The sequence below is a fragment of the Epinephelus lanceolatus genome, chromosome 17 (genome assembly GCF_041903045.1).
Source record: "Epinephelus lanceolatus isolate andai-2023 chromosome 17, ASM4190304v1, whole genome shotgun sequence".
NCBI classification, from domain to species: Eukaryota; Metazoa; Chordata; class Actinopteri; order Perciformes; family Serranidae; genus Epinephelus; species Epinephelus lanceolatus.
In genome coordinates, this window is record NC_135750.1 from 991,045 (window position 1) to 1,015,182 (window position 24,138).

Genomic DNA, 24,138 nt, shown 5'->3' on the forward strand with positions numbered 1-24,138 from the left:
AATAAATAAGAAATTCTCTGTTATGTGGAAAATGTCATGTGTTGAGAGTTTTACTCAAAGTAGAAGTAAATATCTATTCAAAATAAACTTGAAGGAATAACAGTAACAGTACTCACTGTTGCAGAGTAACATAATGATATTATTGACGGATGAATGTGTTGATCAGTTTAATGACTCTATATCCTGCTGATAGTTTCATGTATAATATCACGTCATCATGTATTATTGATTATGAGTCTGTAAAGTATCGGTGCTGCTTTAACATCTCCTTCAGTAACATGAGGCGTCACCGGCTGCAGTTACAGCAGTGTCCCGGCAGGGGGCAGCCCCGCCCTCTCTGACTCTAACGGGATGTTGCTCTCAGTTCTCGCGAGACTCCTACACCCCTGATGTTGTTTTTTCCTTGACGTTATTATCGTGACATTGGGTCGCAGCTGGTGGAAACACCGGCTTCTATCGGAGCTCTTTTTCACTTCAACGTGTCACCGAACAAACTCGGATTATTTATGACATCGAAGTCGAAGGTCCACAGCAAAGGCTCCCGGTGAGTTGAACCGTCTGCGGCTCAGATAAACGCCCCGTCTCACATCCCAAGTGTCGGTTAGTCGGCACAGCTAGCTCCGCTGACCTGACTGCGGCGGCGAGGCTAACTGAAGCTAACTGCTAACTCTGTCAGCTGCACCTTTATCTCTTTAGCTTTACAGCTACCTGTTGGCATCAGCTCATAGACTGTCACATATTATTAAGGTTACTATTTGAATAAGGTTCCTGCCGACAGATAAAACCGGTAAGCTAAGCTGACTAACGTTAACGTTACTTCAGCTAACAACGCTCTGTGACCTCCAGTTGTTGCCAAACCTTTAGATAAGAAGACAATCATTAATAATATGTTTGTTTTTGGTTCCGTTAAAAAGCTTTTACTCATGCCATCCCCGCAGTTACAATGTATCACTACGTGTTTCATGAGTAAAACCAAACTCGCTTTAAAAAAATTCTAATTTTGACGTTACCGTTCATCAGCGGGGTTTTACGTGACGTAACATTATTTTTTATTTATTATGTATATTATTAATATCCACTCAGTAATTCGGCATACTCATACCTCGCTCATAAATGTCACCTGTCACAAGATGTCATCTTTTAGATGTGTTTCCGGTCTCATTCTCACAGTCTCCTTCACAGCGGAGGAGCGACACTGATCGCTCGGCTCCGGCTGTAAAAGTATATATTTTATGGCAGTGACATGCCGCTGGGTGGATTATCAGTAAGCCGAGTTCAGCAGGTGACCTTTGGTATTCGGAGAAAGTGTGGATTTGTTGGATCAGCTGTGCACTCTGTCCCAACAGACCGGACAAACATAAACACGCAATGTTTTGTCCGGGGTTTGGCAGGGTGAGCAGGGACACTATCTTCCTGTCACGTTCACTGTGGTTAATATGAAGCCGAGTTATCAGCTGCACTCAGCGGCCTCGGTCACATCCTGGTTAATCACTGATATGTGTGATATTGGTGTTTATGGCGGACAGTGATAAAAGCGGGGCAGGTCACGGAGTTCTGCGGGGCCTCTGCGGGGCCTCTGCGGGGCCCTCCCCCCGGTGTGTGGGTGTACGTGCGGGCCGACAGGCTGTGATGGCGGACAGACAGAGAGGACTTTCCTCATTCCTGTGAGCTCCGACAGCAGCGCAGATAAAGCAACAATACCCGGTGTGATTTCACAGAGAGCGGCTGAACTGAGAGCTGAACACGGATCTGTTTTATCTCTGAGTCCGACACATGAGGTACGGACACCAACACACTGTTACCGACTCTGTTCGCCATCTTAGCTGCCGGGTCGCCTCCACATGGCTCCGTCATGGAGTTATTATTATTATATAAGATGCCGATTGATGTCCCGACAGGAGCTCTGAGGTGAGACTGAAGATTCACTCAAACTGTGGAGGATAAAAACTGAAGGTTATTATTAGCACATGTTAACATGACATGTTGGAGGAAGTAGATCAAAACACCATCATGCAAATAAACTCATGTACAAGTCAAACTCACTGTAGAGCAACAGTTGCTAAAATACTCAAAGTATCTGGCTGTAGACTGACGTCAGTGTTGTTGTTTTGTGGCTGTCTGTGTTAATGTGAAAATAAAAAAACAACTTCTACAAATACAACAAAAAAATGTCTGTAAACTCAAAAATATTTTGCAAACAGATCTACAGATCACATGTATGGAGACAGATTTGTGTCAATAGTGTGTGTGTGAGGAAATCAACAATCCGTGTGTTAATGTGTAATCTGAAAATATAAAACAACTTCTATACAGATAGATTTACAGACTCACAAAAATATTTTGCAAACTTGAAACAGACCTACAAATACACAAACAGATTCCACCAATAAAATAACAACCTGTGAATAAGATTGAATTATCTTACAAATAAATGAGAAGCATTTGTGAATATCTTTATCTAACATTTACAAATTTTAAACAGATATTTGTGACTTTGCATTTTATGCACAGTTAGTCTTTGTTTTGCCTTTTTTTTAATTAGTGGAATTTGTGTATTTACAGATCTGTTTTACATTTGCAAAATATTTTTGTGAGTTTGCAAATCTGTTTTGTGTTCACGTAAATTGTTTAATATTTTCAGATTACACGTTAACATAGAGAGTGTTGGTTTCCATGCACAAATAATATTGACACAAATCTATTGCCATATATGTGTATTTTAATATATGTTTTATATTTTGAAAAAAAAGTACTTTTGTGAATCTACAAATTTTTTTGTAATTGTGCAAGTTGTTATACTGACAGATTGACAGATTTCCTCACACATATAATATTAACACAAATGTTTCTCTGTTTCATCGTCTGCACTGCGCTTTAGTGTTTGAACATTTTTTCACGTCTGACTCAGAGACGGAAACATTCCTACTGTTAGACGAAATTTTATAGACGACACATTTAATCAGCACTGGACGGATGGACAGAAACCAGTGTGAGTTTGAGCTCCGTACCACAGTAACTGTTTTATTAACCAACACTGAACCTGTGTGTTTTTAAACATGTCTGAACACGTCGGTCTCAAGTCCTCACACAGAGACAGACAGTAAATGGAAGTACTTTAACATTTTTGTAAAGTACTCCACCTTGTCTGAAGTAATCTTTTAAGTCCTAAAGTACTCCACCAGTAGTCTAGAAGTACTCCAACATGTCTGGAGATCTTCAGGTATGTGTGGTGGTATTTTTCCATGTCTGGTAGTATGTACTACTATAGTCTGAAGGTACTAAGTAAAAGTATTCCACCATGTCTGTCTTGAAATACTTTGTCATTAAAAGTACTTCCATGTGTCCTGAAGTACTTCCCCAAATCTTAAAGTATCCGCTGTGTCTTGGTTTACTCGCTCAAATCTTGAAGTCCTCCTCGTGTATTTAAGTACTCCCCCAAATCTTGAAGTAATGTGTGTATGAATATATGAAAGACTGTGTACTTATATAAATATTATGAATAAAAAGCAGCGATGAGCAACAATAAAAATAAAACAGACATAAAACAGTATCAACATGGAGCTGATGGTTGTGTTCAGTATTTGTACATGTTTGTTGTATGTTCAGTGTGCAGGAGTCAGACTTACAGCTGCTGAAATAACGAACACCATACACGTGTGATATGTCTGATATGTAACATGTATCAGGACAGTCTGAAAGCTGTTGAACAGACAAAGTCGTCTGACATGATCTGAGACGTAGAAGCTTTGTTTTGGTCACAGCAGAGCCTGGAGGTCAAAGGTCACGCTGATGTTGTTGCTCAGTGATGAAGTGAAGCCTGGCTCTTATCAGCTGCTGCTCAGCTGACTGACTGCTTACAGCTGATACTGAAGCAGCACCGCACCCTGAGGCCACGCCTCCACCTCCGCCATCAGGAAAAGAAAAAAAAAACACATGACAAACGATTCAGTACGTTTGATCAGTTTTATATCAGAGCTGCCGCCATGGCAACACGAAGTGTGATTAGCTGGAATACTTTTCAAAATAAAAGAATAAGAAAAAATAAGAGGAACTTCACTGAGTCTTGAAGTACTCTGATGAGTCTTGAAGTACTCTGCTGAGTCTTGAAGTACCTCGAAGTACTCTGCTGAGTCTTGAAGTACTCTGCTGAGTCTTGAAGTACCTCGAAGTACTCTGATGAGTCTTGAAGTACTCTGCTGAGTCTTGAAGTACTCTGCTGAGTCTTGAAGTACCTCGAAGTACTCTGATGAGTCTTGAAGTACTCTGCTGAGTCTTGAAGTACCTCGAAGTACTCTGATGAGTCTTGAAGTACTCTGATGAGTCTTGAAGTACATCGAAGTACTCTGATGAGTCTTGAAGTACTCTGATGAGTCTTGAAGTACTCTGCTGAGTCTTGAAGTACATCGAAGTACTCTGATGAGTCTTGAAGTACTCTGATGAGTCTTGAAGTACTCTGCTGAGTCTTGAAGTACATCGAAGTACTCTGATGAGTCTTGAAGTACTCTGCTGAGTCTTGAAGTACCTCGAAGTACTCTGATGAGTCTTGAAGTACTCTGCTGAGTCTTGAAGTACATCGAAGTACTCTGATGAGTCTTGAAGTACTCTGATGAGTCTTGAAGTACTCTGCTGAGTCTTGAAGTACCTCGAAGTACTCTGATGAGTCTTGAAGTACTCTGCTGAGTCTTGAAGTACCTCGAAGTACTCTGATGAGTCTTGAAGTACTCTGCTGAGTCTTGAAGTACTCTGCTGAGTGTTGAAGTACCTTGAAGTACTCTGCTGTGTCTTGAAGTACCTCAAAGTACTCTGCTGTGTCTTGAAGTACCTCGAAGTTCTCTGCTGAGTCTTGAAGTACTCTGCTGAGTGTTGAAGTACCTTGAAATACTCTGCTGTGTCTTGAAGTACCTCAAAGTACTCTGCTGAGTCTTGAAGTACTCTGCTGTGTCTTGAAGTACCTCAAAGTACTCTGCTGAGTCTTGAAGTACTCCGCTGTGTCTTGAAGTACCTCAAAGTACTCTGCTGAGTCTTGAAGTATTCTGCTGTGTCTTGAAGTACTTTGCTGCAGTGTATCAGGTATTTGTGAGGACTGTTGTGCAGCGGTGTCTGAAAATAGCATGGTGGTGTGACTGGTTTGATCCCAGTGGATCCTGGTGAGCCAGTGGCCCTCTGACCAATCACAGAGCACAATGCAGCGGTGTTCACAAACACCACAACGTTCAGCCGAGGCGTCGCCACAACACAGCCGACTGAATCAGACACTGATCTGCAGTCAGCTGAGTCAGCAGCTGTGTAAGCAACATAGTAGAAGCTCAGTAGATCCTCCTCAGTCAGGACTCACCTGTGTGGTCAGGACTCACCTGTGTGGTCAGGACTCACCTGTGTGGTCAGGACTCACCTGTGTGGTCGTAACCCGACCCAACAGATATAGAACTCTTTTGTCACGTTGGACTCTGTGACAGACACTTTTTTGTGCCTCCACAGCTGCAACAGGTATCATGTTTTTGGATTGTCTGTCCGTCCATCTGTACGTCCCATTCTCATGAACCCGATATCTCAGAAACACTTTGAGAGAGTTTCCTCAAATTTGGCACAAACGTCCACTTGGACTCAACAACCAACTGATTAGAATTTGGTGGTCAGAGGTCACTGTGACCATGCGTCTGTCTCATTATGTGAATGCATATTTCAAGAAAACTCAAGCAAAAATGTGCACTTGGACTGAAGGAAAGAAACAATTTGATTTTGGTGGTCAAAGCATCCGTCTCATTCTCATGAATGCGATATCTCAAGGACACCTTAAGAGAATTGTCTCAAGACAAATGTCCACCTGGACCAAAGAATTCACCAATTGGAACCTTGCATCCATCTCATTTTGTGAATGCAGTATCTTAAATACACTGTAAGGGAATTTCTTCTAATATGGCACAAACGTCCTCTAAACTAATTACAATTTGGAGGTCAAAGGTCAGAGGTCACTGTGACCTCACAAAACATTTGGCCATAACTCTACATAAGAACTGTAGTTTGACCTTGAACTGACCTGACTGAGTCATTGACGGACACCTTTAAAAACCAGTTAAGACAATAGATATTTATTAATTATGAGTATTGAATCATTATTGATTGTTTGATGTTAGTGAACGACTCAGCTGAAAATATTGATTATTATTAATGATGCAGGGTTGTTTATAAACGTAGATCACAGTGAGCGTGAAGGTCGTGAGAGGTGTGAGTGTGTTACAGTCACTGACGACTCAAACACAAACGTGTGTTGTGATGTTACATCATGTTTCTCTGAGGAAACTAAAGAGGATTATTTCATGTGGAGCTGCTGATCAGCTGATTGAGTGAAGTTCATAGAGCTGCAGTCCATATCCACTCTGACCGCTTTTATTTTGACGCTGTGTGTTTCCTGTTTCCTGTCCAGGATGCCGTCAGCAGAGGCGGTGGAGGCGGCAGCCGTGGGCGAGCTGAAGCAGTGCCAACAGGCCCAGGATCAGCTGGAGGAGGCCATCAACGGCGTGATGAAGGCCGAGCAGCAGCTGAGAGAAAACACCAGAGAGGTCAGGACCTTCATCCTCCTCATCCTCATCTGTCGGTTTAAACATTGATCTGTTGTCATGTTAAAGTCAGGATGTGTTGATGAGACAGACGAGCGTGTGAAGAGTTAAAACATAAAGAAACATGCTGAGTCAGCTGATCAGAACCAACGTGCAGGAGAAACGCATTAGCATTAGCATTAGCATTAGTCTGTCACTCTGGCAGTTCAGCAGCTTTATAATGAACCTTGTTTGAAATATGGAGGGCACATGTTGATCAGCGCTGTCAGCGTCAGCACGTTTATCATGGTGCTGCTTTTTTTGTCTCCACGAACCCGTAATCAGGATTTCTGTTTGTGCTTCTACTCTGATCTTTCCCTCAGTGGAAACAAAGCTTTGATTTACTTTAATTTCACAGATAAGAAACAATAAATTGTGAAGACAATAAAGCCTCCACACACTGTGTGTGATTTATCCTGGCTGAAATATGAGCAGAGGAAATCTCTGCTAGCTGCTAGGCTAATTTATACAATGTAAAATGCCATAGGCTTGTGCTAATAACGTTAGCATGTTGTATTTGTGGGGAAAATGTGTCCAGATAAAGACAAGTGTGTGTGTGTGTGTCTGTGTGTGTGTGTGTGTGTGTGTGAGAGAGAGAGAGAGAGAGACCTTTAATCCTTTTGTTGTTGGTTCCTGCGGTCGCTTCGTTACCTCAGGTTCAGTTAACCATCAACAGGTTGGGTCACATTACCTGTGTGTGTGTGTGTGTATGTGTGTGTGTGTGTGTGTGTGTGTGTGTGTGTGTGTGTGTGTGTGTGTGTGTGGTTGAGTCAGTATATAAAAGAGTAAAGAAAGAGACGAGTTCATATCACTGACAACAGCTTCATCTACTGGTCTCTACTGCGTTCTGCTGGACTTTATTGTAGGCTAGTTTATTCTGCTGGACTCTACTGTGTTTTTACTGGTGTCTAGTTTGTTCTGCTGGACTCTACTGTGTTTTTACTGGTGTCTAGTTTGTTCTGCTGGACTCTACTGTGTTTTTACTGGTGTCTAGTTTATTCTGCTGGACTCTACTGTGTTTTTACTGGTGTCTAGTTTATTCTGCTGGACTCTACTGTGTTTTTACTGGTGTCTAGTTTGTTCTGCTGGACTCTACTGTGTTTTTACTGGTGTCTAGTTTATTCTGCTGGACTCTACTGTGTTTTTACTGGTGTCTAGTTTATTCTGCTGGACTCTACTGTGTTTTTACTGGTGTCTAGTTTGTTCTGCTGGACTCTACTGTGTTTTTACTGGTGTCTAGTTTGTTCTGCTGGACTCTACTGTGTTTTTACTGGTGTCTAGTTTGTTCTGCTGGACTCTACTAGACTCTGCTGTGTTTCTGCTGTAGTTTAGTGCACTCTGCTCACCTGTCTGAAGCTCTCCAGGTAAATGTCATTGTCAGGTCTGTGATGTCATGCTGCGTGCTGATTGGTTATTGACTGATTAATTATTGAGTTTTTGAAATGTTTGAAAACAGTGAAGAACACTCAGGTCGCTGTCAGCAGACGTCTCATCATGTCCTGTTAACAGCAAACTGTCTGTTTGTCTGTCTGTCTGTCTGTCTGTCTGACGTGTGTGTGTGTGTGTGTGTGTGTGTTTCAGGTGCGTGCGGAGCTGCAGAGCTGTGTGAGCCGTCAGCAGGAGGCACTGCGCTGCAGAGAGGTGTGTCTGCTGGGACAGATCGAGCTGCTGGAACAACTCAAGACTGAAACTCTGCAGCAGCAGCTGCACCAGCTGCACTGGGTAACTGCTCACTCCTTATACTGGGTGTAGTGGTTACTGCTGATGGTAACATGAGTCTCCATAACCTGGGATATTCTCAGTTTACTGGTTGTTTACTGGTTGTTTACTGGTTGTGTGTGGTGTTTCAGCTCAGAGGTCAGTTTGATGTGATCGTCCATCAGCTGCAGAACTCCAGCAGCAGCAACGACCTGAGCAACCAGCTGACCAGCTGCTTGGAGAGGTAAACACACACACACACACACAGACTGACTGAGTGTTTGTTCCTAATGACAGTGTCTGCAGAGACTCTGTACAGACATGTCCAACAGTCAGTGTTCAGCTCTCAGGAGACAGAACAAAGATTAGAATGTGATGATGATGATGATGATGATGGTGATGATGGTGTGTGTGGTGTAACAGCTGTCTGTGTGTGTTTTCACCCTCTGTGTGCAGGTTGTCCTCTCTGAGTCTGACTCCAGAGGAAACGCCTGAGATGAGTTTCCACGCCGACACTCGCTCTCTGAGGCAGGCCATCACCTCATTCGGCCGCATCACAGCTCAGGTAACACGCGCGCGCGCACACACACACACACACACACACACACACACACACACACACACACAGGTGCTGTGTCTGGGGACGTGATGTTGATCAAGGGTTTACTGTACGTCCTGTTTGCAGCTGGTGGAGGGTGTGTCCTCTCAGAGCACCGCCCCCCATAGAGGTCAGGTGCAGAGCTATCCAATCACAGCCAAGAAACAGGTAACTCCACCAATCAGGTCACCTGTGAAACATCAGACTGGACCAAACTAACTCCAGTGTAAAAGTGTGTATAACATCAGTACAACGTTAATGTAACATCAGAATAACGATAATATAACAGTTAACATTAATGTAACATCAGTACAAGGTAGCAGGTCGTGTGTGGAGCAGAACAGTGACATGTTGTGTGATGTGTCTCTGATCAGAAAATGGAGGCCGGAGCTCTTGGTGAATGGCTGCTGGGAACTCCTGCAGCAAGCAGCACTCCTACTGGTTACCAATCCAGCAAGAACCCTCAGGATTGGCTGATGGCACACAAGGAGAGCAAGGTGAGAGGGAGAGACGGCCACCTGAAGTCAGATGTGACGTCTTTGAGTGATGTCATCAGACTGAGTTTTAAATGGCTCTGTGTTGTTCCTGTTGGTCACATGACTTCCTGTTTGTGTGTGTGTGTGTGTGTGTGTGTGTGTCTCAGACTCCCTGTCCCGCCCTGGCCTCCATGGACTTCCTGCAGGCCTGGGGTCAGCTCAGGGACCTGGAGGCATGGCTCCTCCAGGACCAGAGCCCAGTGAGCAGGGAGCGGACCGAGAGCAGCTGCAGCTCCTCCTTTTCCATCGAGAAGATCGACGAATCAGAGCTCGCCATCTCTACTGAGGAGGAGGACGAGCTGAGCGACTGGCTCATCACCCCGCCTTCTGTTGCTATGGAGACCATGTCAGATGCTGAGAGGTGGCGCCGGGTGTTGAAGCCATTCGAGGACAACTGGTCATCCACTGATTGGCTGGCGGGGCCCAGCCGCCCCCCCGCCGACTGCTCCTCTTGCTGCCAGACCTCCAAGGCCCTGGAGATCGAGAACCTGGGCCAGCTCAAGTGCCTGAAGACCCCGCCCACCCCCAGCCCCGCCTCCAGTCCCACCTCCAGCCCCGTCTCCCCTGACCCCCCAGCGGCAGCAACCCTGGAGGCGTGGCTGCAGCAGGTGGTGCCAGTGCAGCAAAACTGCAAGGCCAACGAGCCGTGCTCCACCTACGCCGACTGCGTCTGTGACGAGAACTGTGGGAAAGAAGCCCTGAGCCTGTGGCTGCTCCGACAGGACGGACGGGACAAGAATGGGGTCCCTGTAGCCAAGAACGCCCCGCCCACCGCCAAGAACGCCCCGCCCACTGCCAAGAACGCCCCGCCCACCGCCAAGAACGCCCCGCCCACCGCCAAGAACGCCCCGCCCACCCTGCACCACAGGGAGCAGGAGCAGAAGGTGAAGTTTTGTTGTGAGCCTCTTGTTAAAACCAATCGCCTGCTGATGTTTGTTGACAGTTAACAGCTTCCTGTGTCCCCTCAGGTTCAGGCCATCCTGCAGGCCTGGCTCCACCCCACCAACACCTCCTCCTGCAGGACTCCTCTGCAGGCTCTCACCTCCTCCTTGTCTGGCTGGGTGGCTCCTGAGGTGGATAAGGCCAGCAGGGAGGAGCACAGCTCCTCATTCAAACCTTTCTCCTCCTCCTCCTCACCATCTCCCTTCCAATGCCCTCTGGATCCAGAACTCTGGGTGCTTCCAGGACAGACTCTGGGGTCAGGAGGTCAGCCCCGCCCACCAGCAGAGGAGGACAAATGGCTCCTGAGGAAGAGGAGTCAGGCTCAGGTAACAGGACCACTGAGACCAATACAGACCAGTACAGACCACAGACCAGTACAGATCACTGAGACCAGCACAGACCAGTACAGGCCAGTACAGATCACTGAGACCAGTACAGACCAGTACAGATCACTGAGACCAGCACAGACCAGTACAGACCAGTACAGATCACTGAGACCAGTACAGACCAGTACAGATCACTGAGACCAGCACAGACCAGTACAGACCAGTACAGATAACTGAGACCAGCACAGACCAGTACAGATCACTGAGACCAGCACAGACCAGTACAGACCAGTACAGATCACTGAGACCAGCACAGACCAGTACAGATCACTGAGACCAGCACAGACCAGTACAGACCACTGAGACCAGCACAGACCAGTACAGACCACTGAGACCAGCACAGACCAGTACAGATCACTGAGACCAGCACAGACCAGTACAGACCACTGAGACCAGCACAGACCAGTACAGATCACTGAGACCACCACAGACCAGTATAGACCAGTACAGATCACTGAGACCAGCACAGACCAGTACAGACCAGTACAGATCACTGAGACCAGCACAGACCAGTACAGATCACTGAGACCAGTGTGTGTGTCTTGCAGGAGCGTCTGGCGCTGCCGTCCGTCTGCGACCTGTTCTCCTGTATGAAGATGGGCGGAGACAAAGACAAGTGGCTGCACAAAGCACCTGAACAGGTGAGTTCCCATCAGTCCCTCTGTGGTGCAGTGTCCCTGTAATGCTGGTCCTCTGATAACCCAGAGTCTGTCCTCCTCCCAGATGTGACGACGCCGACAACGTCCATGATGATGATGATGGTGGTGGTGGATGCTTCTTCTTCTTCTCTCCTCTGGGAGTCACTTTATTATCGCTGATCAGCGCACACGACCACAACAATCTAACCATCGCCGCCTTCTCTCCTGTGACATCACTGCGCTGAGCTGCCGCCCGCCACTCTCCTCCAATCAGGATCAAGAACCCACTGAGGAGGGAAAACCTCGTATCTGCTGATGTTGTTCATGAGGAAGATGATCGTTGAGGGGACGTTTGTGACTCGCAGCTCATTTAAATTTAAATATTTTAACTAGCGCCTCTCAGTGGCCAAACGATTTGATGATTTCAGCGTCTGTAACTTTGATTTTATTTCTGTTTGTGGAAAACGTTGAGCTTCAGTTCATCATAATGAAAATAATACATGTCCCAGAATGCATTTCATCAGCTGATCCTGACAGGAGGAGAGGGGGGGGGGGTTAACAAGTGGTGGGCGGGGTTAAAGCTAGATATAAAGTAGCCTTTATTTTAATGGAACTTATTTTATTAAATCTGTTTTTATGATTTCACTTCCTGTAACAGAAGCTCTGTTTGGGTGGAACGTTCCTTTTTTTTCTTCTTCTCTTGTTTTCCTGTGAAACTGCTGAACCGCAGAGATCTACTTCCTGTCCAGACTGCAGGATGACCGTGACTCATCCCTGCAGCCGTCTGCACACGCTCAGTAGTGTGGACGAGTGTCGGGTGCAGTACTGTGAGTGACCAGAGGAGGCGCAGCGCCACTTCTGATAATGTGTTTATCAACACATCGTTCACTTTTTATTAATAACTCATATCATTATTAATAACGAGAGGAAACCTGCAGCTGTCGGAACTTTCAAATTAAAAGCCCCTGGACTTTTAAAAAACAGTGTGTTGGAGCCCTGAGCTGAGTCTTGCAGGCGTCCGTCACTGACTGCCTCTAATCTGAGCCACTTGATCGGTGGACTGAGCTCAGGGTGAAAATCTACAGAATCAGAGGTGGTGATTTCCCAGAATGCCTCAGGTGGAAGCAGCCTGCAGTCTGTCAGCAGATGGGTCACATGACTCTGCGGTCAGCAGTGATTGGTGCTTTTTATTGAAGCGCTGTTGTGATGTTGATTTTGTTGGGGGGGGGGGGGGGGGGGGGGGCTTCTGGCACAGAGCTGTGATGTCATCAGTACTCTCTTCCTGCTGTGATTCTTTACAGTAATAAAACATGCTGACATCATCACTGTGTCTGTGACCTCATCACTATGTCTGTGACATCATCGCTGTGTCTGTGACATCATCGCTGTGTCTGTGACATCATTGCTGTGTCTGGTTGTGCTGCAAGGTTCCAGTTTAACTGAAGGGATTTTATTCTGAAAATCTGGAGTTTAACTTTAATTGATAGGATTTCATTCTGAAAATTTCCAGCTTAACTGTGACTCAGGGACTTTATTCTGAAAGTTTCCACTTTGAAAGAGGGGACGTTATTCTGAAAGTTCTCAGTTGAGCTTTAACTGAGCAGATTTTATTCTGAAAATTTTCAGTTAAACTTTAACTGAAGGGATTTTATTCTGAAAGTTTCCAGTTTAATCAGCAGCAGACTCCATTGGCTTCAGTCAGGGTGTACATGAACCCACTCATTGTTTTAACCATACCCTCGATCTAGTTCTGACGTATGGAATTGAAATTGATAACCTAACAGTCTTTCCACAGAATCCCTCGCTATCGGATCATTATCTGATTACTTTTGATTTCTTTTTACCCGATTACACGCCACTCAGCAACAGTTACTATACTAGATGTTTATCAGATAGTGCTGTCACAAAATTTAAAGAAAAGATTACTCTGTCATTAAATTCAATACCAAGTCCCTCAGTAACAGAGGTTTCCTGTACCGACTTTGATCATTTTGTTGATAGCACCGTAGGCTCGCTGCGAACAACACTTGACTCTGTAGCTCCTCTTAAAAAGAAGTTAAAAAAGCAAAGAAAGTTCGCTCCTTGGTATAACTCTCAAACCCGTAAGTTAAAACAAATATCGCGAAAATTTGAAAGGAATTGGCGATTAACCAAACTGGAAGAATCTCGTTTAATCTGGACAGACAGTCTCAAAACTTATAAGAGGGGCCTCCGCAATGCCAGAGCAAACTATTACTCAGCATTAATAGAAGAAAACAAGAACAACCCCAGGTTTCTTTTCAGCACTGTAGCCAGGCTGACTGAGAGTCAAAGCTCTATTGAGCCTTGTATTCCTTTAGCCCTGAGCAGTAATGATTTTATGACTTAGGCCTAGTCTGCCGGAGGACCCCCCTATAACACACCGGGCACCTTCTCTCCTTCTCTCTCTCTCTCTCTCTCTCTCTCTCTCTCTCTCTCTCTCTTTCTCTCTCTCTCTCTCTCGTATTCTATTACTGCATGTCACTAACTCGGCCATTCTGGATGTCACTAACTCGGCTTCTTCTCCGGAGCCTTTGTGCTCCACTGTCTCTCAGATTAACTCATATCACAGCGGTGCCTGGACAGCGTGACGTGTGTGGTTGTGCTGCTGCCGTGGTCCTGCCAGATGCCTCCTGCTGCTGCTGCCATCATTAGTCATTAGTCATACTTCTACTGTTATTATACACATATGACTATTGTCACACATGTATACTGCCAGATATTAATACATACTTTCAACATATTGTACCACAGTAGCCAGAACTATAACTATAATATTATTACTTTCAATAATGTTGTTGTAAGCTACTGTCATTACCTGCATCTCTCTCTCTCTCTCTCTCTCTCTCTCTCTCTGTCTCATTGTGTCATACGGATTACTGTTAATTTATTATGCTGATCTGTTCTGTACGACATCTATTGCACGTCTGTCCGTCCTGGAAGAGGGATCCCTCCTCAGTTGCTCTTCCTGAGGTTTCTACCGTTTTTTTTCCCCGTTAAAGGTTTTTTTGGGGAGTTTTTCCTGATCAGCTGTGAGGGTCATAAGGACAGAGGGATGTCGTATGCTGTAAAGCCCTGTGAGGCAAACTGTGATTTGTGATATTGGGCTTTATAAATAAGATTGATTGATTGATTGATTGATTGAGTACATTTACTCCAGTACAGATCTGAAGTACTTGTCTCAGTTTGATGAACTTCTGTTTTATTTCATTTATTCAGTGTTGTTATGACGTATATAAATGTTGGACTGAACTTCCAAAATAAGAGCAGAGGTGGAACCAGAGTGAACGTTCCAACAGCTGAAGAAGAAAAAGTTTCTGTTTCACAGAGTAAAAGTCCGATCAGCTGATGTTTACTGGAACCAAACAGGAAGTTCACCAGACAGAAACAAACCAGTTTAACTTCAGCTGAGGGGATTTTATTCTGAAAGTCCCTGGAAGATTCCAGCTGGGGGAGGAGGAGAATGAAGACCTAAGCAGCTGCAGGTGAATCTCACCTGTAAACTGATGACATCACATGATACAGACTGAGGATCAGAGGAACACCTGAGTACTCTGATACTTTACTGCAGTAACAGTACTCACTGTGCAGAGTAATCTGATATTATTGATCCATGTGCATCAGTTCAGTGACTTTATAACCTGATTATTGGTTATGTTTTGGATCAATAATCTGAATCAGTAAAGAAACTAAAGCTGTCGGAGAAAAACATGAAAGAACATTTAGTTTAAAATAAAGACAACACACACACACACACACACACACACAGAAAAATTTCCTGTTAACTGCAGCTGATAAGGCCACACCCACCAGCTGGACGACACTGATAGACAGCTGTGACATCACTATGACATCACTGAGCACACTGCCAGCTCAAACCTTTAAAGTATCTTACAGGTACTGAGGGGCCCTGAGGTGTGAGGGGCCCTGAGGTGTGAGGGGCCCTGAGGTGTGAGAGGGTCCTGAGGTGTGAGGGGGTCCTGAGGTGTGAGAGGGTCCTGAGGTGTGAGAGGCCCTGAGGTGTGAGGGGCCCTGAGGTGTGAGGGGTCCTGGGGTGTGAGAGGGTCCTGGGGTGTGAGAGGTCCTGAGGTGTGAGAGGGTCCTGGGGTGTGAGAGGTCCTGAGGTGTGAGAGGGTCCTGAGGTGTGAGGGGCCCTGAGGTGTGAGAGGGTCCTGAGGTGTGAGGGGTCCTGAGGTGTGAGGGGTCCTGAGGTGTGAGGGGCCCTGAGGTGTGAGAGGTCCTGAGGTGTGAGGGGGTCCTGAGGTGTGAGAGGCCCTGAGGTGTGAGGGGCCCTGAGGTGTGAGGGGCCCTGAGGTGTGAGGGGCCCTGAGGTGTGAGAGGGTCCTGAGGTGTGAGGGGGTCCTGAGGTGTGAGAGGGTCCTGAGGTGTGAGAGGCCCTGAGGTGTGAGGGGCCCTGAGGTGTGAGGGGTCCTGGGGTGTGAGAGGTCCTGAGGTGTGAGAGGGTCCTGGGGTGTGAGAGGTCCTGAGGTGTGAGAGGGTCCTGAGGTGTGAGGGGTCCTGAGGTGTGAGGGGCCCTGAGGTGTGAGAGGGTCCTGAGGTGTGAGGGGTCCTGAGGTGTGAGGGGTCCTGAGGTGTGAGAGGTCCTGAGGTGTGAGAGGTCCTGAGGTGTGAAAGGGTCCTGAGGTGGGAGAGGGCCCTGAGGTGTGAGAGGTCCTGAGGTGTGAAAGGGTCCTGAGGTGGGAGAGGGCCCTGAGGTGTGAGGGGCCCTGAGGTGTGAGAGGTCCTGAGGTGTGAGAGGGTCCTGAGGTGTGAAAGGGTCCTGAGGTGGGAGAGGGCCCTGAGGTGTGAGGGGCCCTGAGGTGTGAGGGGTCCTGAGGTGTGAGAGGGTCCTGAGGTGTGAGGGGTCCTGAGGTGTGAAAGGGTCCTGAGGTGGGAGAGGGCCCTGAGGTGTGAGGGGCCCTGAGGTGTGAGAGGGTCTTCAGGTGTGAGAGGGTCCTGAGGTGTGAAAGGGTCCTGAGGTGGGAGAGGGCCCTGAGGTGTGAGGGGCCCTGAGGTGTGAGAGGGTCCTGAGGTGTGAGAGGGTTCTGAGGTGTGAGAGGGCCCTGAGGTGTGAGAGGGTCCTGAGGTGTGAGGGGCCCTGAGGTGTGAGAGGGTCTTGAGGTGTGAGAGGGTCCTGAGGTGTGAGGGGCCCTGAGGTGTGAGAGGGTCTTCAGGTGTGAGAGGGTCCTGAGGTGTGAGGGGCCCTGAGGTGTGAGACGGTCCTGAGGTGTGAGAGGGTCTTCAGGTGTGAGAGGGTCCTGAGGTGTGAGGGGCTCTGAGGTGTGAGAGGGTCTTGAGGTGTGAGAGGGTCCTGAGGTGTGAGGGGCTCTGAGGTGTGAGAGGGTCTTGAGGTGTGAGAGGGTCCTGAGGTGTGAGGGGCCCTGAGGTGTGAGAGGGTCCTGAGGTGTGAGAGGGTTCTGAGGTGTGAGAGGGCCCTGAGGTGTGAGAGGGCCCTGAGGTGTGAGAGGGTCTTGAGGTGTGAGAGGGTCCTGAGGTGTGAGGGGCCCTGAAGTGTGAGAGGGTCCTGAGGTGTGAGAGGGTTCTGAGGTGTGAGAGGGCCCTGAGGTGTGAGAGGGTCCTGAGGTGTGAGAGGGTCCTGAGGTGTGAGGAGTCCTGAGGTGTGAGGAGTCCTGAGGTGTGAGGAGTCCTGAGGTGTGAGAGGGTCCTGAGGTGTGAGAGGGTTCTGAGGTGTGAGAGGGCCCTGAGGTGTGAGAGGGTCCTGAGGTGTGAGAGGGTCCTGAGGTGTGAGGAGTCCTGAGGTGTGAGGGGCCCTGAGGTGTGAGGGGCCCTGAGGTGTGAGAGGTCCTGAGGTGTGAGAGGGTCCTGAGGTGTGAGAGGCCCTGAGGTGGGAGAGGGCCCTGAGGTGTGAGGGGCCCTGAGGTGTGAGGGGCCCTGAGGTGTGAGAGGGTCCTGAGGTGTGAGAGGGTTCTGAGGTGTGAGAGGGCCCTGAGGTGTGAGAGGGTCCTGAGGTGTGAGGGGCCCTGAGGTGTGAGAGGGTCTTGAGGTGTGAGAGGGTCCTGAGGTGTGAGGGGCCCTGAGGTGTGAGAGGGTCTTCAGGTGTGAGAGGGTCCTGAGGTGTGAGGGGCCCTGAGGTGTGAGAGGGTCCTGAGGTGTGAGAGGGTCTTCAGGTGTGAGAGGGTCCTGAGGTGTGAGAGGGTCTTCAGGTGTGAGAGGGTCCTGAGGTGTGAGGGGCCCTGAGGTGTGAGAGGGTCCTGAGGTGTGAGAGGGTCTTGAGGTGTGAGAGGGTCCTGAGGTGTGAGGGGCTCTGAGGTGTGAGAGGGTCTTGAGGTGTGAGAGGGTCCTGAGGTGTGAGGGGCCCTGAGGTGTGAGAGGGTCCTGAGGTGTGAGAGGGTTCTGAGGTGTGAGAGGGCCCTGAGGTGTGAGAGGGCCCTGAGGTGTGAGAGGGTCTTGAGGTGTGAGAGGGTCCTGAGGTGTGAGGGGCCCTGAAGTGTGAGAGGGTCCTGAGGTGTGAGAGGGTTCTGAGGTGTGAGAGGGCCCTGAGGTGTGAGAGGGCCCTGAGGTGTGAGGAGTCCTGAGGTGTGAGGAGTCCTGAGGTGTGAGAGGGTCCTGAGGTGTGAGGAGTCCTGAGGTGTGAGAGGGTCCTGAGGTGTGAGGAGTCCTGAGGTGTGAGGAGTCCTGAGGTGTGAGGGGTCCTGAGGTGTGAGGGGCCCTGAGGTGTGAGGGGTCCTGAGGTGTGAGAGGGTCCTGAGGTGTGAGGAGTCCTGAGGTGTGAGGAGTCCTGAGGTGTGAGGGGTCCTGAGGTGTTGATGACGTCTGAGCTGCAGGCAACAGGTGAGTCCACACAGCTGTGTTTGTGTAGTTCAGGGTCACTGGGAAAACACAGTGCTGAGGATCAGAGTCTTTATGTTGGACTTTGTCCTGTTTGTCTTCTGTCAGCAGGTTGTTTTGGTCTCGGTCTGGAGTTTTCGGGTTTTTCTTCACGTCCTGTTTTTCAGGTTCGGAGACGCTCTGCCTCTGAGATGGGATTTTATTTTCTTTAGTGAAGAAGAATTTTTTCTTTCACTTCCTCACATGACCTTAGTCATGGTTTGAACTTCCTGTTTCTGATGTCTTTAAATGTCTCTTTTTTTTCAATGCTTTATTGAAAACGTACAAAAATAAACAAATGTGGCAACTTTCATTTTACATACATTGCAACAGTATAAAGAGATTGCCAAGGGAACATCAACCTAGCATTAGTGCAGATCATCTCAAAGTAACACACACGTTAGGTGCTTCAATATAATAGATTCAGAACGGATTGAAGAAAAATTTAAATAAACATATGAATAAAATAAATATTATTAATAGAATACAGTAATATAACAGACAAATAATCACTGATTTCACAAGGGGCAATTCAGATCAATTTCATCTATCCAATTCAGTAGGGACATTTTTCAAAATATCATATAATTTTTGTGCTTTTATTCCTTTTCCGAGTTTTAAAGATTTCATGTACATTTTAAATTCAGTCATGAAGACAATACATTTCAGTACTCTATTCTTGTGGATAAATTTTTTTGCTAGACATAGAATTACATTACAACAGAGTTCATCATTTTTGTTTTGCAAGATCATATCAAAAGTTATATCATCTCTAGAGATAGAAGCTGGAAACAATGAGATTTTTTGTTTGATCCATTTGTGAATATTAAGCCAGAATGTTGGTATTATACCACATGAGAAAAATATATGGTCCGTAGTTTCAATGTCATTTTCACAAAGTGTGCATATATTGTCATTGATATTAAAACGTAGTCTAAGTAATTCTTTAGAGGAATAAATGTTGTTCATAATTTTGAAGTGTGTTTCTTTCATTTTGGGGGGTTAGGAAATGTTAGGTACATTGTTTTCAGTTTATCAATTGATTTTTTATCAAATTTGTGGAGGATGTCATTGTTGTTTTGTCTGCCGGGGAATCATTTTTCAGTAAGGCAAGGCAAGTTTATTTGTAGAGCACAATTTGTACACAAAGTAATTCAAAGTGCTTTACAGAGCAAGAAAATGCATTAAAATCACAATACAAAATAAAAACATAAATAATCATTATAAAATGAACTTTAAAAGAGCAGAGTGCAGATAAGATCCTTTCAGTCATATGCACAGTGAAATAGAGCTGTTTTGAGCCTAGATTTGAACATTGTCAGAGTAGAGGCCTGTCTCACATCTTCAGAAAGACTGTTCCAGATTTTAGCTGCATAAAACTGGAATCCTGATTCCCCATGTTTAGTCCTGACTCTGGGCACCAGCAGGAGGCCGGTCCCTGAGGTCCTCAGAGTCCGAGATGGTTCATATGGCACTAACATGTCAGAGATGTACTTTGGTGCTAGGCCGTGGAGAGACTTGTACACAAGCAGAGCTGCTTTAAAGTCTATTCTCTGAGCCACAGGAAGCCAGTAAAGCAGTAAAGCAGTAAAGCAGTAAAGCAGTTTCTTACAAAGTAATTGCTACATTGTTTGTCCAGGATTAAAATCCCCTGTATTGACAGTGGGGCCAGTTGTGGCATTATAGGTTGGTGTGTCAATATATTTTTCGTTAGAAATAAGAATTCCTGAGGAAGTGCTTTGTGTAAATTAATAAAGTCTGATTTTGAAGGGTTGAATTTATGTTTAGTGCAAAATTGTTGATAATCCAAGAGGTTACCACTGGCATCCATTATGTCAACTATAGACCATATATTTCTCTCATACCAGTCCCAATAAAATAAAGATTTATTCCAGCACAATACATATCTGTTATTCCAAAGCATAGTGGTGTGGGGTGAAAAATTATGCACATATAACATTTTCCAATATAATAGAATTTGTTTGTGGAACTTTGATAATGATATAAGTAGTTTATCGATATTGAAGTCCGCCATGAGAAGACATTTCAATCCTCCAATCTTATTGAATAGGGAATTTGGAATACAGTACCAGAATGAGTTGCTATGTTGGATCCAAGATTTCAGCCAATTAATTTTTAAGGTTCCATTAAGGCAATCAAAATCAATAACTTTTAGGCCACCATCCTTAATTTCTTCATATAGTGTGGTTTGTTTCTCCAAATAAAATTTAGATTAATTTGGTTAATAGATTTTATCAGTTTATTTGGAATGGCATTAGAGTAGGCTGGGTAAATACACCTCGACAGACGTTCCATCTTGGTTAGGTAAATTCGGCCGAGTATTGAAAGGTCTCTTTGGAGCCATAAATATAATTTGGCTTTACTCTCTTTTATTTTGTTTTCTACATTCAAGGATTGACTTTGTTTTTGGTCTTTTGGAAGGTAAACTCCTAGGTATTTGATTTCTGACTTGATAGGGATATTGCAGATGTCTTTTAGTGGTGCATCATGAATTGCAAATAGTTCACATTTGTTTAAGTTCAAAGTTAACCCTGAAGCTTTGGAGACATTTTTAATTTTTGCAATAGTTATTGGAATTTGATGTCTGTCTTTTAGGAATATTGTTGTGTCATCTGCTAGTTGCCTGATGACAATATCAGTATACATTTAAATTCTTAATGTCATTACAGTTTTTAATGTATATTGCTAACACTTCTGTGACTAATATAAATAAATATGGTGAAATGGGACAACCTTGTGGAATTCCTACATTAACATTGCCATGAGGTAGTATGACACAGCTGCTGATATTCTGATATAGTCCACCAACTAAATTCCTAAATTTGATTCCAAAAGCTAATTGTTCAAGAACTTGGAAAATAAATGGGTGCTTTACAGAGTCAAAGGCTTTATAGAAATCTAAAAAGAAAAGACAACCATCATCTTCAATTTGATTCTATATTCAATAATGTCCATTGCCAGCCTTATATTATTGTGGATTGATCTTCCTTTTAAGAAACCAGACTGTGTTTCTGCAATAATATTTGAAATCCCTGTCTGAAGACGAGTGGTGAAAATGTAGGTAAGTAGGTTATAATCAGAACTTCTAAGAGTAATAGGCCTTCTGTTTCCAATAAATCTGGGGTCTTTGCCAGGTTTAGGAACTGAGATGATAAGCCCATGTCTCATTGTGGGTGGAAGTATACAAGTTTCAAATATTTCCAGAAAAACCTGATGTAGCAGTTCTTTTATATCTTCCCAGAAATGTCTAGAAAAGTCTCCTGTGAGGCCGTCTGAGCCAGGTGCCTTGTTAAGAGAGAGGCGGCCAATTACTCAGCAACTGTTATTTGATTATCACATGTTTGTTTGAAGCTATCTTCAACTTTGGTAATATGTGTTTCTATATCCTTTAAAAATGTATGGCAGTCTTCATTAGAAAATTTAGAACTGTAAAGCTGTTTATAGAATTTAAGGATTTCTGAGGAGATTAATTTTGGATCTGTGGTTTCTATATTATCAACTATCAAGGAACTGATGTTATTTTTCCTTTGTCTTCTTTTTTCAAGACCGCAAAAATATGCTGAATTTTTCCCTCCTCTATCCATTTAGCTCTAGATCTAACAAAGGCCCCTTGTGCTCTTTGAATATACATTTCATCCAATTTAGGTTGAAGATTTAGTATTTTCTGTTTATCGTCTTCAGTAGGGTTGAGTTTATTGCAGTAAACATTTAATTGTTTGATAATGTCTGGTTCCTTTTTCTCGAAATTTTTTAAAATTTTTTTACTGAATGAAATGGTGAATTAGCGTATTTTATATTTTAGAAATTCCCATTTTTTGACAGGTGTCGTTAATTCTTCCGAGTTTATAATTTCCGTAATTAGTGATTTAATCTTTTGACAGTAACAATTATTCTTAATTAGACTAGAGTTAAACTTCCAATATTTGTTTGAATAAGTTCTCCTGTTGTTAGGCTTCACATATAGATAGATAACATTGTGATCAGTCAGTGGAGCAGCAGAGATATTAGAGCTGAGGTCATAACATAGCAAGTGGTTTGCAATTAACCAGTGGTCAAATCTGGATTTATAATTGGAGTTGGACCATGAGAATTTAATTATTTCTGGATTTAAATGTCTCCAAGCATCAGTTAGGCTTTGGTCATTGCAAAAGTTAGTAAAAGTGTTGTTTGGATGACTTGCAGAGAATCTGGTAGGAAATTTATCATAAAATTCATCATGGACTAAATTAAGGTCACCACCAATATATATTTCTATAAATAAATATATATATATATATATATATATATATATATATATATATATATATATATATATATTTCTATAAATAAATAAATAAATATCTATATCTATATATATATATATATATATATATATATATATATATATGTATATATATATATATGTCACTCAGTTGAGTGCGTTGATTTAATAATATCTAATTGTAGGCCAATTTGTTCAAATAGGTTTTTGTTTCCCATTGTAACCATAAATGTTGATTAAAATGAATTTGAAATCATCAAGGGTCAGGATAAGCATCAGCCAGTGACCATTAACATCTGCCACGTGAGAGATAACTTGACCTTTGAAGTTTTTCAGTAGGATGGCGACCCCTGCTGATCTTGAAGTGCCATGGCTGAAATAAACTTCATCGCCCCATTGTTTAGACCAGAATGTGACATCTTCAACCTTGGAATACGTTTCTTGGAGAAAAATAATATTAACATTTTTCCCTTTACAAAACAAAAAAAGCTTTTCCTTTTGGTTATGTCTGTTCGACCTCTTGCATTAATAGACATGAGAGAAATGTCATTTTTTAAATGGAACATATAACACAAAACAAAGAAAGACTGAGATGAATTACCTGAACTGTTTTAGAACAAGAATAAGGTGTTATCTAAAGATACTGTACCTTTATGGTAGCAAAACCCTCAGCATATTAATTGCTTATCAAAACTCACTTGCTTGTAGGATCAGATATCCCAGGTTATTTTGACTGTGGTGTGACTCTCTGTCCATTAATGAAGGCATGGGGGCCTCGGAACGTAGTCTGAAAGGGAAATTTCGGTTTATTTCAACCTGTCTCCTATCGTCCTAAATTTGTTTCAAGTGACTAGTGACATAAAAATAATAGTTAGCATGTTAGCCGTTAGCCTAGATAGAGCCAGGGCGCATAGTAGCGTTCTCACGAGATATATTTCGGCCGCGCTTTGGAAAGCAGAGCTAAATGGTAAACAAACATGGCAGCACACTGGTAAGGTAAGACAACATGTTTACATGTCGTTTTCTACGTATATGTTCTCTGACATTTATCCTAACGATATGAGTGTCCCAATCGCAGCCAGGATGGCAACATTTGAGGCATCACCGACATGAGCTGCTGCGGTCGTGTTATCCTCTCCTCTTTGTTTTTTCTGTGGAGCCGACGGTTTGGAAGGCGATGTTAAAGTGTTTTTGTGCCGTTGGCGTTTGTCTTCATGTTCTCTGGTCCACAGTAGTCGTGTTGTAGGAGAGCCCTAGCTTTAGTGTTAGCACCAGCGCTAGTTTTAGCCATGTCGTAACACTACTTCGTCTTTGGTGTTGTTACAAAGTGTCCGGATTACTTACTGGATGCTGAACGACGTTGACTTGACTTCGGGAAGTTTTACATCTATCACATAGAAGTTTGTGAGTTCTGAGTTCGTATTATTCGATTTTCAAGGTTTTGCTGCTCGGAGCTGTTTACAGTGTGTCTGCTCCCTCCGCCATCTTGCCCCAGGCCCCCGTGTCGTTAAACGTCTCTTTGGAGCTGAAGGTACTTCCTGTTTACATGCTGTTTGTTTGTTTGTTTACTGTCTGACTGATATAGATTTATACTTGTATTAATGTTCACATTCAGA

General features: G+C 44.6%; 1 protein-coding gene and 1 long non-coding RNA gene across 4 annotated transcripts; both read left to right on the plus strand.

Moving 5' to 3' along the window:
* Positions 1-385: 385 nt before the first annotated feature.
* On the plus strand, positions 386-12,716 carry ncoa4 (nuclear receptor coactivator 4). 3 transcript variants are annotated; one of them, XM_033612928.2, is made up of 11 exons: positions 386-544; positions 6,425-6,560; positions 8,178-8,318; positions 8,447-8,538; positions 8,751-8,859; positions 8,980-9,060; positions 9,267-9,389; positions 9,536-10,312; positions 10,397-10,696; positions 11,305-11,397; positions 11,480-12,716. In XM_033612928.2, exons 1-11 carry the CDS (start codon positions 507-509, stop codon positions 11,483-11,485), a joined length of 1,896 nt encoding a protein of 631 aa, XP_033468819.1. In that variant the 5' UTR covers positions 386-506; the 3' UTR covers positions 11,486-12,716. The 3 variants fall into 3 exon arrangements, with proteins under 3 accessions (XP_033468819.1, XP_033468820.1, XP_033468818.1); XM_033612929.2 differs by lacking the exon at positions 386-544 and adding an exon at positions 1,544-1,778; XM_033612927.2 differs by lacking the exon at positions 386-544 and adding an exon at positions 1,769-1,908.
* A 5,375-nt stretch (positions 12,717-18,091) lies between these two features.
* Positions 18,092-18,353, plus strand: LOC144458337 (uncharacterized). The gene is made up of 2 exons (XR_013487834.1): positions 18,092-18,204; positions 18,310-18,353. It is a non-coding gene; the product is annotated as an uncharacterized LOC144458337 (long non-coding RNA).
* The last annotated feature ends 5,785 nt before the right edge of the window (positions 18,354-24,138 follow it).